At 48.7% G+C, this 22188-nt stretch overlaps 1 protein-coding gene across 6 annotated transcripts in view; it reads left to right on the top strand.

Moving 5' to 3' along the window:
• CNOT4 (CCR4-NOT transcription complex subunit 4) overlaps positions 1-22188 on the top strand; it is a 753420-nt gene that overhangs the window by 321854 nt on the left and 409378 nt on the right. For all 6 annotated transcript variants that reach the window (XM_085651989.1, XM_085651993.1, XM_085651992.1 and 3 more), the window contains exon 8: positions 2758-2910. In XM_085651989.1, coding sequence (XP_085508115.1) covers positions 2758-2910 — 153 coding nt within the window. The remainder of the gene's footprint in view (positions 1-2757; positions 2911-22188) is intronic.

Genomic DNA, 22188 nt, shown 5'->3' with positions numbered 1-22188 from the left:
GGGGCACAGGGTTTATGCTCCTGTACCCACACCACTGGCAGAGGGCACCCAGCTAGAGGGGTGACTGAGGTATGCCAGGGCAGTGTGTGTTGTGGGCATGGCCAGTTGTGGGCATCTGCACCCAGACACTCAGCCTGCAAGTGCAGTGTGTGTGTCAGGGTACAGGGCCTCTAAGGGTGGCACAATAAGTGCTGCAGCCCTTAGGGGCCTTATCAGGTCACAAGGCCCTGGGTACCTAGTGTACCATTTACCAGGGACTGACATGTGGCCAGAGATGCCAATTGGGTTTAGGCTGGAACACAGTTTTAGGGAAGGAACATAGGCCCTGGGTATCTGATTTGCAGGAGCCCAGGGTACACTCAGTCAAAGTACATCAGCAATTCAGCAAAAAGTGTTGGCATACCATGCAAGAAAGATGGCACTTTCTCACAAAAACCTTTCCGTAACACAAATCAACTTTTTTTCGCTTTTTGCTCCACCACACTAAGGCAATCCCATATCCAAATCAGGTATTGCAAGGTGGATAGTCAAGTGCATTCAAATATGCCGTGCAAAAGCTAAACTAACGTTAACAGTTCCCCCTCGAGCACACACTACACGCAGACTGGGGGCTTCTATGTCATTCTTAGGAAATATATTCATAGATGACCTATGCAAAATTGCAACATGGTCTACACCTCACACATTCACAAAACACTATGTAGATGTGTTAGCAAGACAACAAGCTAGAGTGGGCCAGGCAGTTTTAAGTACTCTATTTCAGACCACCGCAACCGATACAGGTTAGCCACCGCTTTGGGAGATAGCTGCTATATAGTCTTTGCACTAAAGAACAAAACACCTAGTCCTCCCTGGATTTAGTTTAAATGACACAATATTTTTATATACCCTTTCATGAATTGAAACACAAAAGATGGGGCTTTATAAATTGCCTATTGTTCAAAAAGTTTTTTATTTATTACACATTCTTTTATTGTGTGATGGAGACAAACGTAACTAATACAAACATCTATATACAATATAAATGACAATACAATACATTGAACAGCACCCTAGGCAATTTAAACATCCAATCATCTACCATACTTGGCCAAACCATTCATACCAATAGGCTGACTCATACTCTACTAAACTAGAAGGCCCTTCAACAACTACTCCCTTTTGGGACACAGATAATTTATCCGTGTCAAACTTTTTAAGACAATTATTTTCTTAGTAAACACTTAGAACCCAAAGAAAACATCAAGGGCAGGACTTTTTGTGTGGAGTGTGTAAAGGACCAACTGGTCGACTGGTCTACGCGTTTCAAACCTCTAACATTATGAGGTTCTCATCAGGACCCATAAATTCTTATGAATATTTATGCACAAGTGGTCTTAGCCTGCTTAATGTCCAAAAGATTATTCAATCAGCTAGTGCCTGGAGCTTACGATTTCAAATGCTTCCCAAATAGTCGGTTGGTCTAGCGTTCATGTGTCCCCTTTGTTGGGCGTAATCGGACTTTTAATAATCCGCTGCCATCAAAGACTGGTGATTGCTTCTTCTCGCCATTCTACGGAGCCGTATACCTCAACAGGGGATGTGTAATAAATAAAAAACTTTTTGAACAATAGGCAATTTATAAAGCCCCATCTTTTGTGTTTCAATTCATGAAAGGGTATATAAAAATATTGTGTCATTTAAACTAAATCCAGGGAGGACTAGGTGTTTTGTTCTTTAGTATTTCCGGCTCAGTTCTGCTGGTTTTTTGAGCCAAAGCCCAGTTTTGGTTTGTATATAGTCTTTGCACAGCATATGATCTACAGCTCATATGCCTCGAATGGAAAATGCTACTTTCCCAGTATGCATCTGTTCTTGGCATACAGAGCTGGAGAGTCCTATGCGCCCACCCGCCTTCCCGGGTACCTATACCTGTTGCAGTAACATCTTACTTGGATACATGCATTCATGGACATCTCCTTTTACTACTCTTACTAACTCAATGATCACCCTCTGCGGGAAAACAATCTAACAATGAAGTCGATGCCCATGCGCACTATTACCGAAAGGAAGAGTCACCTACCTCGTGACTGGTAAACAAAAGTAAAACAAAGTACAAACATCTGGACTCAACACTAGATGGCGATCTATGCGCAGCAAATGACTCTACAGCTCTATATGCCAAGAACCGATGCATACTGGGTAAGTAGCATTTTCCTTACATATGTATGAAGTTTGGTCTATTCAAAATCTTAATGTGACTTATTTGAAACCGCTCCTAAACAGAGTTGTTTAGGATGGTTAAATTACTAGAAGTCTGAGTCTGAACATTCACTCCTAGATGAAACGTTTCTGCTACTGCAGGGTTTTTCCTCAGAGGAAATTACCACATCTGTTTCTGTAGGAATGTTGCTCATGCTTCGAATACATAGGATAAACGTACACTCTTTAAATGTCTTTATTTTTGGCTGAGGAATCTTGATTTGCAGTTTGTTATAGTTATTTAGCAGAAGGTAATTTCACTGTAAAAGATCAGGAACGTTGCAGTTGAGAAAACCACTATATATACCAACTGCATTTTAAAGACTGTCTTTAGAAAGGGACAGGAAAGTACATGAAGAAGCTAGAATATTTATGTTAAGCAGGACAAGCAGATGTAAGCGATAACTGGTTTATCTTTATTTGTAATTATTTTGCTCTGGTGATAAGAGAGGAAGGCACAATATCCTACCCAATTTCTCAGATTTGATTGCTTACATTTTTCTCTCCCTTTTGCAGACCAGACAGTAATGACAGAGATGGCTGGCCATTGTTACAGAGTTCAAGCAAATCTACAGACTGCACAATGATGGAACACAGGTCGTCTCCCACATTACACAATGGCACAGACCAAGAGTACATGACTCCAGACAGCTCAGACTCAGACTTCTGGTAATTGAACTGCCTTTATTTATTTAGGTGGTTCTCTCACCAACTACAAATGTTGCCTTCTCTTTTATATTGTATTAGGCTCTTTTTTTCTTTCATCAGTCCAATTTCCCCATTTGATGTTTTTCATAATCCTCCCCTATCATTTGCACATATGTCAAAATTATTTAGTATTCTAATCTTTCTTACCATTTGTGATTCTGTTTTCTCTTTTGAATCGCATCTCAAGCTGTATTTTTTTGTTTTGTTAAATTTTCTTGCTTTGGTTGTGAATGAGTTTAGCATGCTGACCTTTCGTTTCTCCATCTTTTTCTGTGTGTTGCCTGCCTGCCTGTCTCTATTTCTTTGCTTTTCATTTTTCCTCACAATTTCACCTACTGATATTTGACTTTCCCCTTGGATGCTCACTTTAGCTGTCCTGCCCTGGCTCTCACCCGCTTCTGGCTCCCCTCATTCACTGCTGCTCACTGTGGCTTGCCTCTGCCTCCTAGTACCACTCACTCGGGCTCACCTTCCATTTCTCCTTTTGCATTTCTTCTATCACTTGCATGTGCTCCTCTCAGTTGGTAGCCTTGCTTTTTCGTTCTTGATAGCTAACTGAATTACCACTCTGCCATTATATACAGTTTTCTTTGACTGCATTTTCTCACACGTTTTGCCCGATGTCCTACTCTCCATGTCATTCTACCCCACTACTGCTGCTTCGGCTGCATACCTTGGATTTAATTCCACTTCTTTCTTTTATTGACTTAGTCTTGTTCAAAGGTTTTTCCTCATTGTTGGAAAGTCATCCTGTGCCATGGGCACCCCCCAACGTTTTGCTGACTGGTACTGGTGGTAAATGACTCAAGACTGACCCTGGGCTCTGCCTAACCAGGCCCAGTGCTATGCTGAAAGAGATGCATTTAGAATACTGTGAAAACACCTACGTAAACTAGGGTACACTGAGTTGGGGTACCCCTGTGATTGGCATGACCTACCCTATAAGGCCCTTGTACATAATAGGGCAGGGGAATTGAAACTATCAGTCCCTAGTATATAATGGGGCATGGCAGTTGAGAGGCCAGCAGCCCTTTCTGCACTTGCATGTGTGCACTGTGTAAGAAACTGTCTCTATATATACTACACCAAAATTAGGTAAAGTGTGTATAGAGTCCAAGTGTCCCCAGAGGTAGGCAGAGGTTAAAGTTAGATAGAACCTTACTCTCTAAATGTGGTAGCTTGGTCGAGCAGTAAGGCAGTATCAGAGGACAGTGTTAAGCATTTGTTGTACAAACTCAGTCAGCAAATGAATTCACACACTCAAGAACTGAACTCTAGGCCAAATGTTTTTGTATAAAAATATACGGTTTATTTTTAGAACCAAGCAAGCCTGGCACAGGTAAGCATTAAATACTTTTTTGTAATAAGATACTGGATATAGAATAGTTTGAAAATGTAATAGAAATTGTACTTTTTGATTTACAGGGGAGCAGTAGTATGCAACACTAGGCAAATGCAGTGCATTGAAATGAATAGATGTTTTCAATAAATTACAGGTAAGTTACTACTTACGTTACTTTTCTAACTCCGTGCTGGATACCTAGATTCAGCACTGGGACATTTCCTGCAAACAGGTAAGTAAACATGTTTTGGTTATTTGTGCGATTTTTAAAGAATATTTTTAGGTTTCAAAACTCCACACCTAAAAACGTTTTGGAGGAAAAGTGTCAATGTTATCCTATGAAAGGAAAACAGGTTAACAGTTCACAGGTAAGAAACGACTGTGGGAGTTAAGGTTCTGGGGTTAGACTCAGGGGTCTCCCAGGGTCAGTGATGCACTGTTGTTGCACCTTCAGCGGCACTAGGGCCGCAGGATGTAGAGTGTTGAGGCCCAATGTTATCCAATGGGGAATAGGGGGCCTCCGGTTGGTGGCTGCTGACAAGCAGGCCACTGGGTTGTGGGAGCAAAGCTCCTAGGGTTAAGGTCAGTGCAAATGGGGAAACAAAGTAATACAAAAGGTGCACCCTCAGCGGTGTTCACAGGAGATTCAGTCTTTGAAGTGAAGGCAGGCAGGTCCTCAGGGGTTTTTGAGGTTGCTGGGAGCAGGTCACACCGCGATTTCGCAGGAGCAGCTTCGAGGGGAGACAGGCCTGTAGGGCTGGGGCCAAGTCAGTGGGTGTCGTCCTCTTGTTAGCTCTGCACGGCTCTTCTGTCCTTCTCATCTTCCTTTCTTGTCGTTTCTGGATCTGACTTCTTGGTTCAGGGCTGCCCCCTAAATACTGTATTTAGGGAGCGTTTTGGAGGTCTTGAGGTCAGTAGCCAATGGGCTACTGAACTTAGGGTGACTGCACCCTTGGTGTGCTCACCCCACGTAGGAGAGTGAGCACAATACCTAGTCCTGATTGGGGAGTGCCTGCCATCTGCAAGATGGCAAGCACTGGAGAGTGGTCTTCACCTCGCCTTCCCCACCGGAGGGGTGGAGTTGGCAGAGGTGGGCACACCTCCTGGGCTGGCTAGTTTTTCCTGCCTGTCTTCCCACCAAAAGGGAGGGTAGACACGAAGGGGACCTGCTTCTGATAGCAGGAGAGGCTGGGGGTCGAATTACAAAGGCCTTTGAAGCTCCCCTGCCTTTGAAGCTCTCCTGCCACAGATGGCTCTTCCTGGCCTGGTGAAGGTGTGAACACCTCTGCCCAGGAAAGGCTTTGTTTCTGGGCTCAGGTAGCGTAGGATCCCACCGTAGGGGTCCAGAAACATGTCTTGTGGTGGCCGACTGGTGTGTACCAGTCGGGGAACCCACCAAAGGCTGGTCGTTTTTCAGGGGGTATCTCAAAGATGCCCATTGTGTGCATTTCTCATTAAATCCCCCACTGGCATCAGTGTGGGTTCAATGTGCTGAGAAGTTTGATACCAAACTTCTCAGTCTTCAGTGCTGCCATTATGATGCTGTGGAGTTAGTAATGACAAGCTCCAAGCACCATATACTCCTAGTGGCAGCACTGCACTTACAATGTCTAAGAATGGACTTAGACACTGTAGGGGTTCGGGGCTCATGCACCTGTACCCTCACCACTGGCATAGGGCACCCAGCTAGAGGGGTGACTGATCCATGCCAGGGCAGTGGGTTGTCGGCATGACACACAGGGATGTGTGCCATGTCGACTCTTCACTTTGTTCTGCACCAAAACACGCAGCCTACCAAGGCTGTGTGTGTGTGAAAAGGTACAGGGCCTCTAAGGGTGGCACAATAAGTGCTGCAGCCCTTAGATGTCTTCCCTGGTCTCAGTGCCCTGATACCTGTGGTACCATTTACCAGGGGCTGACCTGTGGCCAAAGATGCCAATTGGGTTAGTTTTGGGGAAAGAGCACAGGCCCTGGGAACCTGATTGGCAAGGACCCCGGGCGCACCAAGGAAAAGTGCATCAGTAGTCTGGCAAAAAGTGGGGGATTACTGCAACAGAAACCCACTTTTCAACAGACTGCTGATGCATGAGGTCAGTTTAAAAGTAGCCCTGTGTTGCAGGACTGCCTTTAAAAAGTAAATTGTGCCCAAACTCTACTTTAAGGCACATACAAATGGATAACCTGAAATGTTTGGGCATATTTGGTACCCCCATCGTCTCCCCTCGGTGTCCCAGGGGTTGGGGGATCCAGTATTTATAAGGAAGACCCTTATAAAAGTAGTTTTATATGCCCTGGGTTAAGTGAAATTGCACATTTTACTCCCCACATTGTGATAAAGTCCTGCCCAAAATCGACTTTGGCGGTAGGAGCACTGTGAACAGAGGATCTGCAATATCTTTACATATTCAGAACTTCAAAATTCTCCCCTAGGTGTTCGTGGGGTGGGGGTCTTGTAGATATAAGTGGAGTATTTATAAAATGCTTTTATAAGCCCTGGTGCCCGAAAAATGGTCCAAGTCATTTTTCCCATTGCAGATTCCATGCCACATAGGTTAACATGGCAGCAAGTTATTAACTAGTAACTCTTGATAGGCGAAGGCTAAAAGTTCCATTCAAAGACTTGCCAGAATGGCATTTATAAACGCAACAATATGAGATTGTTGAATTTCTCCTAAAATGTACATACAAGAAGGTATAAGACTTTGTAAGCCCAGATTCAGCCTTTATGTGGTCAGTCCAGACTGCTTAGAGTTAAGTGGATTAGCCAGGCTTCTTTGAAGAGGTGATAAAGAGCCCCTGGGGTTGACCAGCTCTGCTGGGAGGGCAGTGTCCTGTTGCACAGGAATACTAGAGCGGGGGGGGGGGGGGGGGGGGGGGGGAAGAGTAGTAAAAAATGGACTTAAAGGGATGACACCAGTGTCATTTACAACTGCACCCTTTTGACCCCAGCTAAATGCTAGGATTAAGGAAGGAAATTAACAGATGGAAGGGGGAGAGACTAAGGAGATTAGACGTCCTAGGGGTGTGTTTAGCCAGCTCTTCTCTCCCTGCTGGAAAATCAGCCATTATGAATTTGAAGGAATTGGTGCACTCTGGGACAAAATAGTGCCACACTCTGCAGGAAGTGGTCAGACCTTTGGGTGGTAACCTGCAGCCCATTGGACAGGAGTGACCTCCTGGTTGACCCAGAGAAATTGGAATAACTATCTGAGAGGGGCAGAGCCCCTCAGATCTGCTGCTTCAAACTTAAGAAAGCAAGACGGGTCATGATGGAAGTTTGATGTGCATTTCCTTAGGCCTGCACTCTGAAGACTGCACCTTCTGCACCTACAGTCTTTGGATTACATTGCTATAAAAGGACTAAAGAGTGGACTCCCTGCAAGCTACAGGTTTACAGAGCTCACCCGGATCATTACCACCCAAGATCCTCGACCTGGAGAACTACCAGTGGATTTGTAAGGGTTTTGTCCAAGTGTATTATGGGAACTACAGTCCTCAACTTTCAAGGATCCTCTTGGAGAGTCCAGACTTTTGGAGGGAGTTTGAGACACTATGGAACCCTTTGGGGAACTTCAGGAAGAAGTTTCAGAAGTTTGAAGCAACTTTGTAAAAAAAGCTGTATAAAGGGACAGACTCAACCTGGCCAGCCAAGCTGCTTGCCTTCATCCGCGAATCGGCCTGCCGTCCAGGTTTGTCCTGCTGAAAAGCTCAGTAGGTTCTACTTCTAGAGTTTGACCAGGAGTAGGCAAAATCTGAGGCCGGCGAACCTTCACCGAATCCGGCCTGGTGAAGAGCATCAAGGAACCCTGGGAGAATAAGCTCTGTAAAAGTTTCTAAATTCGAATGAAGAAAAGGTGACCGTGAGTTGCCGTGAAATCATACCACTTGCCTTCAACCTCATGCTGATCCTTGGTTTGTCCCACTGGAACGTTCCGGAGGTTGGACTTCCATAAGTTTGACCGGTAGTTTGTCGCAAGGCAATCCGGCGAACCCTCACCGAATCCGGACTGGCTGAGAGCTCCAAGGGACCCCAGGAAGAAAAGCTCCAGAAAAGTTTGTAAGGCAGAAGGTAAAAACTTTGACCCAGACCTACCGCGAGGGATAGCTGCCGGGGGCTTTATCGCGGTCGGCCTGAAACTCTGAATTTGACCCGGTCTACGCGACCAGATATCCCGATAAGGCGCTATAGCTTTATATGTGCTAAAAATGGCTAAATCTTTGAAAAATCATATCTCTTGTTCCCTGCATTGGTTTTTGTCATTTTGGTGTCATTTTAAAGATAGAATTATTTCCTAATCTTATAAATTGGAGTTGGATTTTTATTTTGTATTGTGCCTTAATTTATTTCCTGAAGGTGTTTTTTAAATGCTTTACATATGTCTTTGAAGTTAAGCCTGTCTGCTCGCAGCCAAGCTACCAAGGGTTGAGCATAGTAATAATTTTCTAAGATCTATTCTGAGTCCTATACTGTGTTAGTGGCCTTATTGCCAGTGGGAGATCTTCATTTGCCCCTACCAATAATCCACTTTCCAACACTCATGATTGACATATTTTCGCATTCTAGTCGTCATGGATTTCTCATTTTTCTGCCACTTCCTTTCATGGCTGTTGTGGTTTGTTGTTCTCTTACTGTTAAAGCACCACCTCTTAACTCCCATTACTGTAAGGTTCTAAATAACTAAAATATTTAGTTTCAGATGAGAGCAGATGAAGTTAAGTATGAAAACGTACTCTTCAGATGGTATCCTAGTATTAAATGTCATATTCTATCCCAGTATTGTCATATTCTCTTTTGAATTGGCTGTTTTGTATTTGTAACCTCTTATCTGATGGATATGTCTACCTGTAGATTCCTCACTTTGAGTAGCCCGGCTGACATACTTGATCTTGAAAGGTTTCTTATTGGTGTCTTCGGCTGTTGTGCGATGCTGGCTGCATCTCTTCTTTAGAAGAAGCTCTAGTGTGACATCACCGTAGGCAATACAGGGCCACTGATGTCCGCTCCGTTTTTTTCCCATGCCCTTCAACACGTAATCAGAGCTTTACCATGTGTTCTCAACTACTTATTTTCCAATATTAACAGTGTGGTGCAAAAAGAAATCTTCCTCTTTATAAAAAAAAAAAAAAAAAAAAAAACGATATTTAAACCTTGCCGTTCCTGCAATGGACACACATCCGTCCAAACAATGTCTATGGTGTCTAGAATGAAAGCAGGATTTAGCTGTGAGACAAATATGGCTGAATGCTGCAAGTGCTTTTTAGGAGCAGGAGGTGAACCGTTTTATTGCCAGTCCCCGTGACCTCCTCAAAGTTTACTTCTTTGCCATTCTCCAAAGATGAGAAAAGAAAATGCAAGAAAAAGGGAGAAGATACGATGTCAACGCCCCTTTACATCACTTGCAATACAGAGGTAGGCCAACACATAGCACTCTGTATCCACTGGAGTCCTCTGAGCCAGATCTTGTTAATATCACTTCATCCAAAGAAGCCCCTTCTGCCAGTGCCAATGACTCACGCACACACCACGTACCCATTCCAGCGAACTGCCGGCTCTGGTTTTGACTCCAAAGTCCGTGCCAGCCCTATTGACCTTCTTTATACCTGTGTTAGTTTACCCAGAGTCTCCAGTGCATGGAGCCAACCTGACAAAGTTCCTCTACGCCATGATGATTATGATCTGGCAAGGGGCAGCCCTCTGTATGCATGGAGCTACTTGGGGCTCACTCTGAATTTCTGCTGGAGGGTCTGCCTTCGACAGTGTTCAACCCAGAAGAGCCCCTCATGGGATGGTTGTGAGCTCCACTGTGGAGCTGCTGCTGTTTCAAAGTTGTGGCTCCTTCACCAGTGCCCTTGCAGGCACCATCTCTGGCTGGAACCAGTACAGTAGCTTCACATACACAACCATCGAAGACTCCAGCAATTATTCTACTACCTGGTGGGGGACCAAAGACTAGCTGAAGATGGCAGGTACAGCGAGGAATCTCTACAGGGCCCATACCATTCCAAACCTATTCGCTAACTTTGGATGTGATTCTGCTTACAGCCATGTGACTGAAGTGGCCTGCCATGATGACAACAGTAGGGAGGTGGCCAGTTTACTGTTACCTCCATCTTCAGACACTGTAGATTTTCTTGCATTGTAGTATGCTAGTGCACAGCACAATTCCCAGTGATTCTGAGACAATGTCCTGCAGGGCTCCACAAGATGTGACTCCATTTTGCGCTGTCATAAATAAGTTAGTGAAACTGCCTCTATCAACATTGGAGGCCAGCTCCAGCATACTGATTGAGTTTTTGCATCCCATTCTGGCATTGTTGGAACATTTGCATCTTTTTGAACCAGGCCTTGCTTGATCCCATTAAGGTGTCTTGGGGCAAGCCCACCTCTACTCCACCTCTCAGCTGACACATTATTATCATCAGTTGGCATAGGCTAGCTCCAACTGATCCTACCTTCCTTTCAGCACATCTCTCACCCTACCTCTTGGTAGTTCAGGCCTCATCCTTTACCTAGTAGAACCCAGGTATGTTCCATGTGGCTCACTTGGACAAGGGTTCCAAAAAATCCTAAGGTGGTTTGGAAAATTGTGTTCTCTGCCAGCAGCTTCTTCTTGAGGTTCTTGGATGCTGTGTGCCTTCTCTCCAAGTGTATCCAGGCCTTGTGAGATGGCACATTTGGCACATTTGGTGCTCACATGTTTACCAGATCAAAAAGATAAAAAAACATTTTGCTGTGTTGGTGAACGATGAGCAGTACACCTCCAGGAAGATTATTTGGGCAGATCTGGGCACAGTGGACTTTGTGGCCAGGGCTGTGGTTTCTTCCATATTCCTGAGGGTGCACACATGGCTACGATCCTACGGCTTTTCCAGTGAGTTCCTTGGACGTATCAGTTGATGCCGCTCTGCTTTACAGAGGTTCTAGGTGGGTAGGACTACTGGTTAATCGCCGGCACAAGACTGCAGAAAGTTTTGGAAGTTTCAGGGCTTCTCTAAGGGGTTTGCCTTTCACCAACATCTGCCTTCTCAGTCTTTTCGATAGCTGAACCCATTTCTAAAACAGTGCAGATGCAGAGGTAAAGGAAAAAGCAGGCATAGCCAGCAATTCCCAATCTGGAAAGCTGCTTTTACTTATGAGAGCATGCGCAGCGAGTTGGCAGGAGGGAGGGTGCGATGCCTTAGTTTTATGAAGGCCTGAAAGTCAGTAACATTGGACCAGTTGGGCATACAAAGCATATAAAGGGGATAGTCCTTTACCTTTGAGCAGTAAACATGTATGGGCATACCATTGCCACTTAATGTGTTACATCAAACACACAAAAGGTCCAAACTAAGGTGGCGTGGTCCACAAAAGACATATGGGTTGAAATGCTACATGGAGTGATTGCCAGTGGTTAGATTTATTGCAATCATCTCTCCCATCATGCCCTAGGTGGCATGATGCCCAGACGAGGCCCCATGCTCAGAGCATTCCGTGGTCATTTTGCCACTGGCATCAAGCTATACCCGGCTGACAAGCCTCAATCACGGCAAATCCAGTCTCTGGTTGCTTGTGTTGTGTTTAGGTGGGACCTGGCCTGGCATTTCTGGTTGGACTGTTACTATTGGAGCATTGTCAAGTCTATTTTGCATTTGGCTGTGTATATTCCGAGTTGGCATGCTGGGTAAAATAATGATAGGCTAGAATGCGGCCCTGTGTAATTGCCAGTGGTTAGATGTCTTCAAAGCATTCCTCCCATCACCTTTTGTGTGTTAGATGCTGGTGACACCGCTTATGGGGACCCTGATGATGGCAATCTTTTTGATGACCTGTAAGATGCTAGGGGTCTTGACACCTCTGCAGACATCAGTCTCTCCACCCTGCATCCAGCCATGGCAACTGAGGAGTCCGCCTCCTGCACGACAGTAATTAGGAGGTTGACTGTGGTTTTAGATGTCACTTTACTCACAACAGAAGTAAAGACAAATGTCCTCACTGAGATCCCTTCGAAACCAACAGGACCTTTGTTGCCCTACAGTGAGGCATTAACGGATGTGCTAGTAGATACTTGGGCACAGCCAGGATATTTAAATCATCCCCCCGATAACCTGACTATCGGCAAGGTGGTATAGACACCACCCTGGAGAGCTTAGCCTCCGTGCTTTTCCCATCACGCCACCTCACAGGGAATCTAAGAGAATGGAAACTTGTGTTCTCCTCTACCAGCCTTGCTCTCCGTTTCCTGAACATTTCTTGTCTCATGGGGAGATACTTTCTCGTGTTACGGGACAGGGTGTCTGGCATCTTTCCAGCTGTCCCAGATGACGGCCAGCCCTGCAATACCTAATCACAGATGGCCAGGACGAAGCAGAATACTCCATCCATTCTGGCTTGGACTACGTGCTGCCTGGTTAGGGCGATCTGTACCAGCATGTTGCTATGGCACCATGCCTGGATTTGCTAAATGGGCTTTACATCAGACGTCCAATAGTTCCTCATGGACATGCCCATCGATGGCTCCCAGCTGTTCAGAGCAAAAGCAGTCGCAGCCCCGGAAAGATTTAAAGAGAGCAAAGCCACCACTTGCTGTTTTATTTCCCCACCTGTTAGGCACACCCCGCTGCAACTCGGCCCCTTTCGAGATTTTGGCAGGACATGGAGGCAGCATCAATATGTGCCTCAACAGACATTCCAGTCTTTTTGGGGAAGAGGCTTGTGATCCAGCCAATAAAGTCGAAGCCTCCAGGGCAACGTTCTAACCAACCCTCAACCACTCTACCTCAACTTCCAACACAGCTGCCGCAAAACCACAATATACTGCCCTCATAAAATAGCAAGGGAGCTATAGAAAAGGTGTCTGCAACAGAGATCAGGAAGCGCTATTATTACTGTTACTTCCTAGTGCCACAAAAGGATAGAGACCTTCAACCCAGCCTCGAGCTACGCCTTCTGAACTTTTTCCTCCCCATGGAAAAGTTCAAGGTGCTGTCTGGTGTTGATACAGGAGACTGGATGATGGCGTTGGATTTGCAGGACTCCTATTTCGATATCCCTGTCCCAAATGCTCCCAGTGATTTGAGGTTGTCCACGAGTACTTTCAGTTAACTGTGCTCTACATTGCCCTACCATTGCACCTCAATTCTTCCCAAAAGGGACTATGGTGGTTGCAGCCCATCTGCAGAGGTTGAGAATATAAGCCTTCCTGTACCTTGAGGACTGGCTGCTGAAGGTAGGTTCACCTCACGTTGTAACCCACCAAGGCATTTGGGCTATGACCCCAATGTTTCAACCCTTGACCTGGATCTTGGTGAGAACGATTTAGAGGTTTTTACGCCTCTTGATCCCCTGCATCCTGCTTGTGGCCCATGGAGGCTCTGCAGTGGGATTTGAAGTATCAGTAGGCCTCAGCACCAAAGGGAATTATCAGAGTACATCCAGGTTTTGAAGGAGACTGTGAACCACGTGCAGTGGTGGCTGCTTAACCGCTATTGGACCAGCGGCTGACCCATCTCCTTAGCCACCCAGAGTTAAGTGTCAGGATGGCTGCATCATTGCTGGGTTGGGGAGGCCACCTAGCAGAGGCAGAGATTAGAGCACACTAGTTTCCCGTCGAGGCTTGCTCGACATCCACCTGTTGGAAATACGAGTGATTTGCTTGGTACTGAAGGCTTTCTTCCTGACCATCAAGGGCGAATAGGTACAGGATCTCTGACAACATGACCATCATGTGGTATTACAAGAAATAGGGTGTCCTTGGGTCTTGTGCCAGGAGGTTTGACGTCTCTGGGAGTGACTGAACATTCAGGAGATATTCCTGATCACCCCAGCACCTGGAAGAAACTTTAAACGTCAGGGAGGACAAACCCACCGATTTCTACTGGATCACGAATTAGAGTTACACTCTGGGGTGGCACAGGGCATCTTGCAGCACTGAGGAGAAACCTGGCTCAATATATGGGCCACCGAAGAGAACACACAATGTCAAAGATTTCGCGCGTTGGGAGTTCCCAAGGCAGTTCTCCCTCAGAGATGCCTTCCTTCTGGTTTGAAGATTGGGGCTCATGTATACATTTACGCCCTGCCTCTCCTGATCAGTGTGCTGAAGAAGATAAGGAAAGACTGGGCCCAAGTCATCCTTGTGGCTCCAGGCTGGGCTAGGAAAGTGTGGTACCCGGAAATTCTGGTCATAAGCACATATCCTCTAATCTAAGTGCCTCTTTGGGAGGACCTCCTGTGGCAACAGCAAGGCTTGGTTCTGCACCTGAGCCTGTGTAATCTTCACCTTCATGCGTGGAGTTTGAACATCAACAATTGATGACTTTTGGCCTGCTTTCTGATGTGGTTAGTGTTAATTTGGCAGCCAGGCATCTATCTTCGAAGACTATATACACAGGACGTAGGATCTGTTACATGCAGATGTTATCCTATTAAGCCAAACAAAGGTTGGGCTACACTGCTGATAAACAGGAAATCAAGGTACTCCCAAGCGAATGGTATGGTTATAAATGACACCAAGAAAAAAATTATGGAGTTTAACAAAAACTTAAGGTCAAAGTATAAGCATAAATGGTTCCTCCAAAATTTTCCATTAAAACAAGAAAAATCATACCAAATATCTGGGAATACTATTTGATGATGAAGGATCATGTCATCCACATAAAGCCGATATGTAAAGGAGAGCTAACACCCTACTGACTGCATTTAGAACCTTGCAGAAGTCATTAGAAGGGCTGACTTACCTACCACTATTAAAAGTAATATCGGCAAAACTATTGCCAACTTTAACGTATGGTAGCGAAGCACTGTTTGTAAAAGACTCTATAATCCTCAATAATGCTGTGACAAAAATCTTCAAATCACTTTCATCTGACACATAATGCATTGCCTGCACAGATTAAATTGGAATTTGGGCTAGTTACCCAGCTAATAGCTCCAAAAGGACAATTTATAAAAGTATGGAAAAGAATTAAAATGAATAATGTAACTCAAATGTCCAATGTGTTATGGCAGGAAATAGAAACAAGTCAGCAGTCTCCTTTTTTGGAAGTATTTACACTCCACTTTAGATAAATATTCAGCTCATATGATTTGGGATATGCCAGTAACTACAGATTCATTTAAAAAAAATCTATCAATAAAATAACAAAAAATCTATCACTGGATATTGATAAAAGATTCTCTTGCAAAAAGAACGCATGTATGGTCATTAATGCATGGGTATACAAAAATGAGTCCAATCATATTTAGAAACTCCTTGGTCTTAGAAGCAAAACAATGTTTCTATAAAAGCTCGTTTTGGCGTCTTCCCAGGCTTATGTCACGTAATGCCTTGGCTTCAATCAATGGTATTGACTCCCTGTCGCTAATGCAAAACGGGAGAAGAGAACCTTATTCATTTGCTGTGTATATGCCCAAAGCCTAAAGAAAATCCATACTTGAGTGGCATTTTAATTCCAGAGGCATACGGACCTGTAGACAAGCACAGATAAAATGTCTACATTCAGAAGACATAGCACTGAACTCTGCTTTTGTAAAGTTTTTATTAATAGAAGGGAATTAGACCAGCAAGATTATTTTGAGATGTGTTGTAGGATGCATATAATATGTAAATTTCTATTATGAATTTTGACTTAAGTATTGCTATATTTGGGGGGGCGCTAGGTGGCGCTACACCAAGATGGCCGCACTATCGTGAGGCTCCTGCCCGACCGGGCACTTCATCATCCTCCACACCATCCTGCCCTCACTATCCTGAGAACAGACCTCACCGGTGTGTCCGGGGGAGCCTGCTGGTCACGGCGGTGTGCTCCTCGACGCGCTCCCGTGCTGGTGGGCGACGCGGTCGGCTGTGTTCTGTCCGGCGGAGGCCGCTCCTTGTGCGAGACCCGGTGTCTCGCGGCGGCGCGAACTACTGGGCCCCGCGGCTTTGGGGCCTACCCTGACCTGGTGACGCAGCGACTGTCTGGAGGCTCCGGGGCTCAGGGGTGAGTGATTCTGCCTTGCGAGCTGCCGGGGGACTGCGGAGGGCGACGGAGCTGGGAGGAGGCCTGCCCTGGAGACCCCGGCCGATCGCTGCTTGCGGCCTGGTGCTGTCCCGGACTGCGAGCGCTGTGCGGATCGTGAAGCGCCACCTTCATCATCATCGCTCGCTCCCTGACTGCCCCGCGACACCTTTCCGCGCCGGACTGCCCCTGGGCTGTGGGGGGTCCGGTCGCCTGCCCGTTCTGCCTGAAATCAGCTGCTGTACCCTACCACGCTGCGGGGCCCTGAGCTGGGAGGTGCCTGGGGCCCCGGCCGAACACCGCGTGGGGGCTGCCCTCTGGAGCCCCGCTGAGTGCTTGTCTTCCCTGCGCTGCCCTCCACGCCGCGAGGGGATGGGCGCCTGCTTCGGCCCTGAGGGGCGAACGTTGATTCTCCTGGTGGCGGGCTGCGAACGTAACGTGGCCTGAGCTCGCTCCTGCTGTGGGGGGACCCTGGGGCTGTGCCGCGACGAAGGCCCCCGAGCGCCTGACTGGACGGCCCCCTGGCCTGGACCCTTCTGCTGCCTTCAGTCCCCGGCAATCTCCCCCCACCGCTCTTGCTGCCTGCATTGCTGGCAGCCTTACCCTCGACCGCGGGGGGTTGCGGAGGAGGCCGGGTTGCGTTCCTGGGCCGCGTGGCCAATGGCGCCGAGGGATCGACCGCACTTTGCTCCTGGCTAGCGGGTCGGGTGTTGCCCCGCTTGCCCTCGCGCCCTCCTCGGAGCCCTGGATACCTTTCCTCCTGCCTGGGGGCTCTCTCCTGCGCTGGTCGCTGCTGCCAGGGGCTGTGGCCCACCTGCTCCCGTGAGGTCCATCCTGCTGGTGCCCTCCTCTGGACCGTGGACCGTTACCCGTCTCCGGTTGGACTCCTACCGTGTGGTGCTTTGGGACGGCGTTCCCCCCCATACCTTAGCCGGTCTTTCCTTCAGGTGGTATCGCGGGCGGCGGGGTGGGCCCCCCCCTCGGGTCGTGCCATGGGACGCAACGACACCCGCCAGTCCAGGCTGCCTTTTGAGACCAAGAAAACCCCCCCTCCGCCGGCGCCTGGAGCGGGTGGCGGGCCTGCGTCCGCCGAGACCCCTGATGAGGATTGGAAGTCTCTACTGCTCGGCATGAAGCAAAGCCTCTCGACTATTGACTCCAAGATTGATACCATCACTACCCGACTGGACGGGGTCGTGGCCAAACTTGATCAACATGACGTCCGAGGAGCGGATCTCTTCCTTGGAGGATGGCGCCACCTCCGTAGGCAAACAGATGTCTCAAATGGACCGGCTTCTTTAACTAATTGCGGACAAGAATGAGGACCTGGAGGCCAGGTCCCGTCGAAATAACGTCTGCCTTTTAGGCCTTGCGGAGACCACCAACACGGGGAAAATGGAGGCCTACATTGAGAACCTTGTGATTGAGTTATTTGGGAAAGACTCCTTCTCCCCACACTTGATCGTTGAAAGAGCGCACAGGTCCCTTGCGGCCCGCCCTTCCCCTGGGGCCCCTCCGCGACCCATTATCGCACGATTCCTGAACTACAGGGATAGAGCTGCAGTTCTTCGCCGAGCACGGGAGATAGGTACAGTGCGACACGGCAATGCGACATTATCATTCTTCCCTGACTTCACTGCATCAGTACAAGAGTCTCGACGCAAGTTTGCTACCGTCAAAAAGAAATTACAAGCCCGTGAGATCCCCTATGCTATGCTCTACCCTGGGAAATTGAAAATAACTCATCAAGGCAAACAACTCTTTTTTCAGCAGCCACAGCAGGTTGAGGACTTCCTTAAGCGGCATGGGAGAGCAGAGACTCGAGAGAATGAGGCGCCGCACCGCTCCAGGTCGCCCTCACCGATGGGACTGCAGGACTGACCGCACTCGCGGTGGGATCAGGGTAACGTACATATGCAGCTCCAGGACTCTCCTGATCCAACTACCAAGCATACCGGGTGAGGTAACCCTCTATTAATATAAATGTCTGAATGGGTGATTGCTTACTTCAGTGCTCGGTCACCCACCTCCGTCCCACGCTAAGAGCCCGGACTAGCCGTCTGGATTCTTGTGGGTGAAAGTAAGGAGTTGGGTGGCAGGTTGGGCGCCCCTAGACATTACCCCCCCTACGGGCGAGCCCCTCTACACAAATAGCCCCCCCCCCCCTAGCGAGGTAGGGGTTGATGTCTTACTATTTCCTTTTCCTGGGTTGGTTCTTTTGGGGATGGGGAGGGATGGGTGGGACCAATATTCCCGGCCAATTGTGGTTGCCGGTGTGGGAGGGACCCAGTTTCGATGTTACTGTTCTCGAGCCACTGAAACACAAGTAATGACTGTGCGGAACGGGGAAAGAGGGAAGGCACCTAGAAGGGTCCTTTTTGATTGTCATACTTATTTCATTGTGTTGTACCATGCTGTGAATAACTGTAGAACATTACGTGGCCGGGTGCGATGGAGGATGTAGGGGACACTGGGCCTATGCAACAGTTTAAGCTGATCTCCTGGAATGTTCTAGGACTAAATGACCCGAGAAAGAGACGCCAGGTCCTGGGTTACCTAGATAGGCAAGGAGCGTCCATTGCCATGCTTCAGGAGACGCACTTACGGCCCGGGGGGGGGACCCCTCATTTGCGTCGCGCTGGGCTTCATGCAGGGTGTTCTCGTCCTACTCAACTTATGCTAGAGGCGTGACGGTGTTGGTGCGGCGCGGGCTGGGTTTCATACCTGCGGGAACCGAGGTGGGACCCTGTGGCAGATATTGCATGATTTGGGGGAGGCTCCACTCTCACACTATACTGTTCGCTTGCTATTACGGCCCCAATGTAGACGACCCGGCGACGCTTCTGAATATGTGGGGAAAGATACAGACACTAGGCATATCCCAAGTAATCCTGGGTGGAGATTTCAATACCGCACTTCGGCCCGCCATGGACCGCTCACACCCCCAGCCGTCCCACTACTCGCATACCCAGCGCACCCTGGCTAATCTAACAGACTAACATCGGCTGATTGATGCCTGGCGACACCTCCACCCCTCGCTTCGGCAGGGTACGCACTACTCTGCTGTACATTCCACTTGGGCCCGCATCGACTATATATTTCTATCTCCCAGCCTTACCCCGTGGCTGGTCAAGGCGAGTCACCTAGCACGCACATTCTCCGATCCCTCCCCTGTGTTGGTCTCTCTGCACGTTCCCCTTGATGTGTCCCCATACCTCAGCTGGCGCCTCAACCCTGCGCACCTCACAGACTCAGTGTTCCTGGCTGAAATGGAGGATGACATCACAGACTTCTTTAACCGCAACACTGGCTCAGTCACCAAGTTCACTACTGTATGGGAGGCTTTTAAGGTTACTGTGAGGGGGTGGTGCATAGCGAAGGGTGGGGGGATCCTCAAATGCCTGCGCGGGGATGTGCATAGACTGGAGGCTGAACTGCTGCTACTAGAGCGCGAGCAGGCACTGAACACACAGGACCAGGGGATCGCAGCGCGTCTCAGAGAAAAATTGAATGAGTATACAGACGCGGCTGCTAAGGAATGCAAATTTCTGGGGAAGCCTTACGTTGCGAGGGTATTCGGCGAGGGCGATCGACCCGGTAGAGTTTGGTCTTCGACGGTGCGGCAGCCCCACTACCAAAATTACGTGTCCTCTCTGCTGGATAGACATGGGGTCCCGCAGAGGGACACTTCTGCCCAGCTCCGTGTCCTTACGGAACACTACATTGGTCTGTATACCTCCGGTAGACAGACCCCGATTGCACTACATGAGTACCTCGATGATACCGCAGTAGCCTGGTTGGGTCCATCCCAGCAGAAATGTCTGCACCACGAACTGGAGCTGGACGAGATCAAGGACGCGATAATGTCCATGAAGTCAGGCAAGGCGCCGGGCTCGGACGGCTTGCCGATAGATTTTTACAAAGCATTTATCCATGTCCTTGCCCCTATTCTAAAGCAACTGTTTTATTCTGCCCTTGAGGCGGGTATCCTGCCGGGGATGATGCGTGAGGCCCTCATCACCTCTCTGCTGAAGCCGGGTAAACCCCCGGAGTACTGTGACTCGTATAGACCCCTCTCTTTGTTGAACACGGACAGTAAGATACTTGCGAAGGTCCTCGCAACACGGCTCAATTTGCTGATGGAGCGCCTCGTTCTTCCCGACCAGGCCGGGTTTGTCCCGAATCGGTCAACTTCCCCCAATCTTCGTACCCTGCAGGCGGTGATGCAGGATATCGACCCCCACTGCGAAGCGGCGGCGGTCTTCCTGGACGCCACCAAGGCGTTTGACTCCCTCGAGTGGGATTACTTATTGGCCTTGTTGGAGCGGATGGGAATTCCCTTCAACTTCCTGGACTGGATCCGGTTGTTGTACCGCCGCCCCAAGGCGGCGGTCCTGCTCAATGGATCCCGATCTGCCCCATTCCTTATTCACAGAGGCACTCGTCAGGGATGCCCTCTCACCGGTCCTCTTCGCCCTCGCTATTGAGCCGCTTGCGGCCAAACTTCGCCAGCACCATAAACACCGCTCTCTTATGTACCTGGAGCGACAATTGATCATTGCAAGACACTATACGTCCATAAGCCGCGAGACAATCTCAACCCATTGCTGCGGGAGGTGACTAAATTCAGGGCTATATCGGGCATACAAATAAATTGGGCGAAGTCTGCGTTATTCCCCCTGACTGACAATACTACGCAGTTCCCGCTAGATTACCCCTTGCTGTGGGAGGCGGACGAAATAACTTACTTGGGGGTTAAGGTGACCAGGAACCGGGACGCCCTTCTTAGAGCAAACTATGGTACGGTCATGGACAAACTCTCCGATAAAATCTCGCAATGGAACCATCTTCCGTTGTCCATGGGAGGACGCATCACCCTGATCAAGATGGTAATACTTCCCAAATTGCTGTACCTTTTCACCAACATACCATATAGCCCAGGGGCAAACTTCTTTCGGACCCTCAATTCCCAGCTGTCCCGCCTTATTTGGGGCGGGAAGCAGGCCAGGATCGGGCTGCGCACACTCATGTTGCCCTATCATCAGGGTGGGCTCGACGTTCCGAACTTTCAACGCTACTATGATTGCGCCCAGGGCCACTTTGCGGTGTACTGGTTTCATCCCCCCCCCCCCCCCCCCCCCCCCTTCATGGCACACCTGGCAGTGGAAGACGGGTTTATGAGACCCGAGAAACCCGCCGGGTATCTGTACACGGAGACCAGAATGGGGACTCGTGACCCCACCACGGTAGATTGCACCGTACAAGCCTGGAAGCGCATGGCAGACTGTATGGAGGTTAAATTTCTGTACTCTCGAGGAGCCAAGATGGCGACCGGGATGGCAGCGTAGGCTCCCGGCTCCGTGAATCTCCGCATCCCGCACAGATATCCTGCATGAGATCCTCAGCCTGCGCTACGTGCCCGTGTTGGTGATTGAGAGCGGCAACCGATCGTGTGATCCTGAAGCTTCTAGCGGCGGTACCGCCCGAGAAATGTTCATTTGAAGTTTGCGGCCTGTGCGGCCCTGGAGCCGGGACCTCGGGTGGACAACATGGCCGGGCGGCAGTTCAACAACAGCGGCCATTGGTGACCGGGTGGAGTCGGAATACCGAAGCGGCGCGAATATTGGCCTGAATCTCGCTGTGGTCGCTCCTATCACCGAGAATAGCGTGACGGGTGCATACCCGGGGTGACGATTCCAGGGGTTATCGGCGATCGCCTGGACTCTCGCCAGTGAAATGATCGGACGCGGCCTGTGGCTCGTCCCGATTTGCGCGGGCTGCTCCCGGTTTTCGCAGACACTGGCCCAGGGGGAGAACGACTGTCACCTGTGACCACACACTGGATACACTTTTTGCCTGCCTCCGGACCCTTGTTTGCAGTGACATGGAACTTGATGCGCTTGTGCCTGAGACCC

Source organism: Triturus cristatus, chromosome 4_1 (genome assembly GCF_964204655.1).
Source record: "Triturus cristatus chromosome 4_1, aTriCri1.1, whole genome shotgun sequence".
Taxonomy (NCBI): Eukaryota; Metazoa; Chordata; class Amphibia; order Caudata; family Salamandridae; genus Triturus; species Triturus cristatus.
The sequence above is the reverse complement of the archived record's forward strand: the minus strand, read 5'-3'. Positions and strand labels throughout refer to the sequence as shown.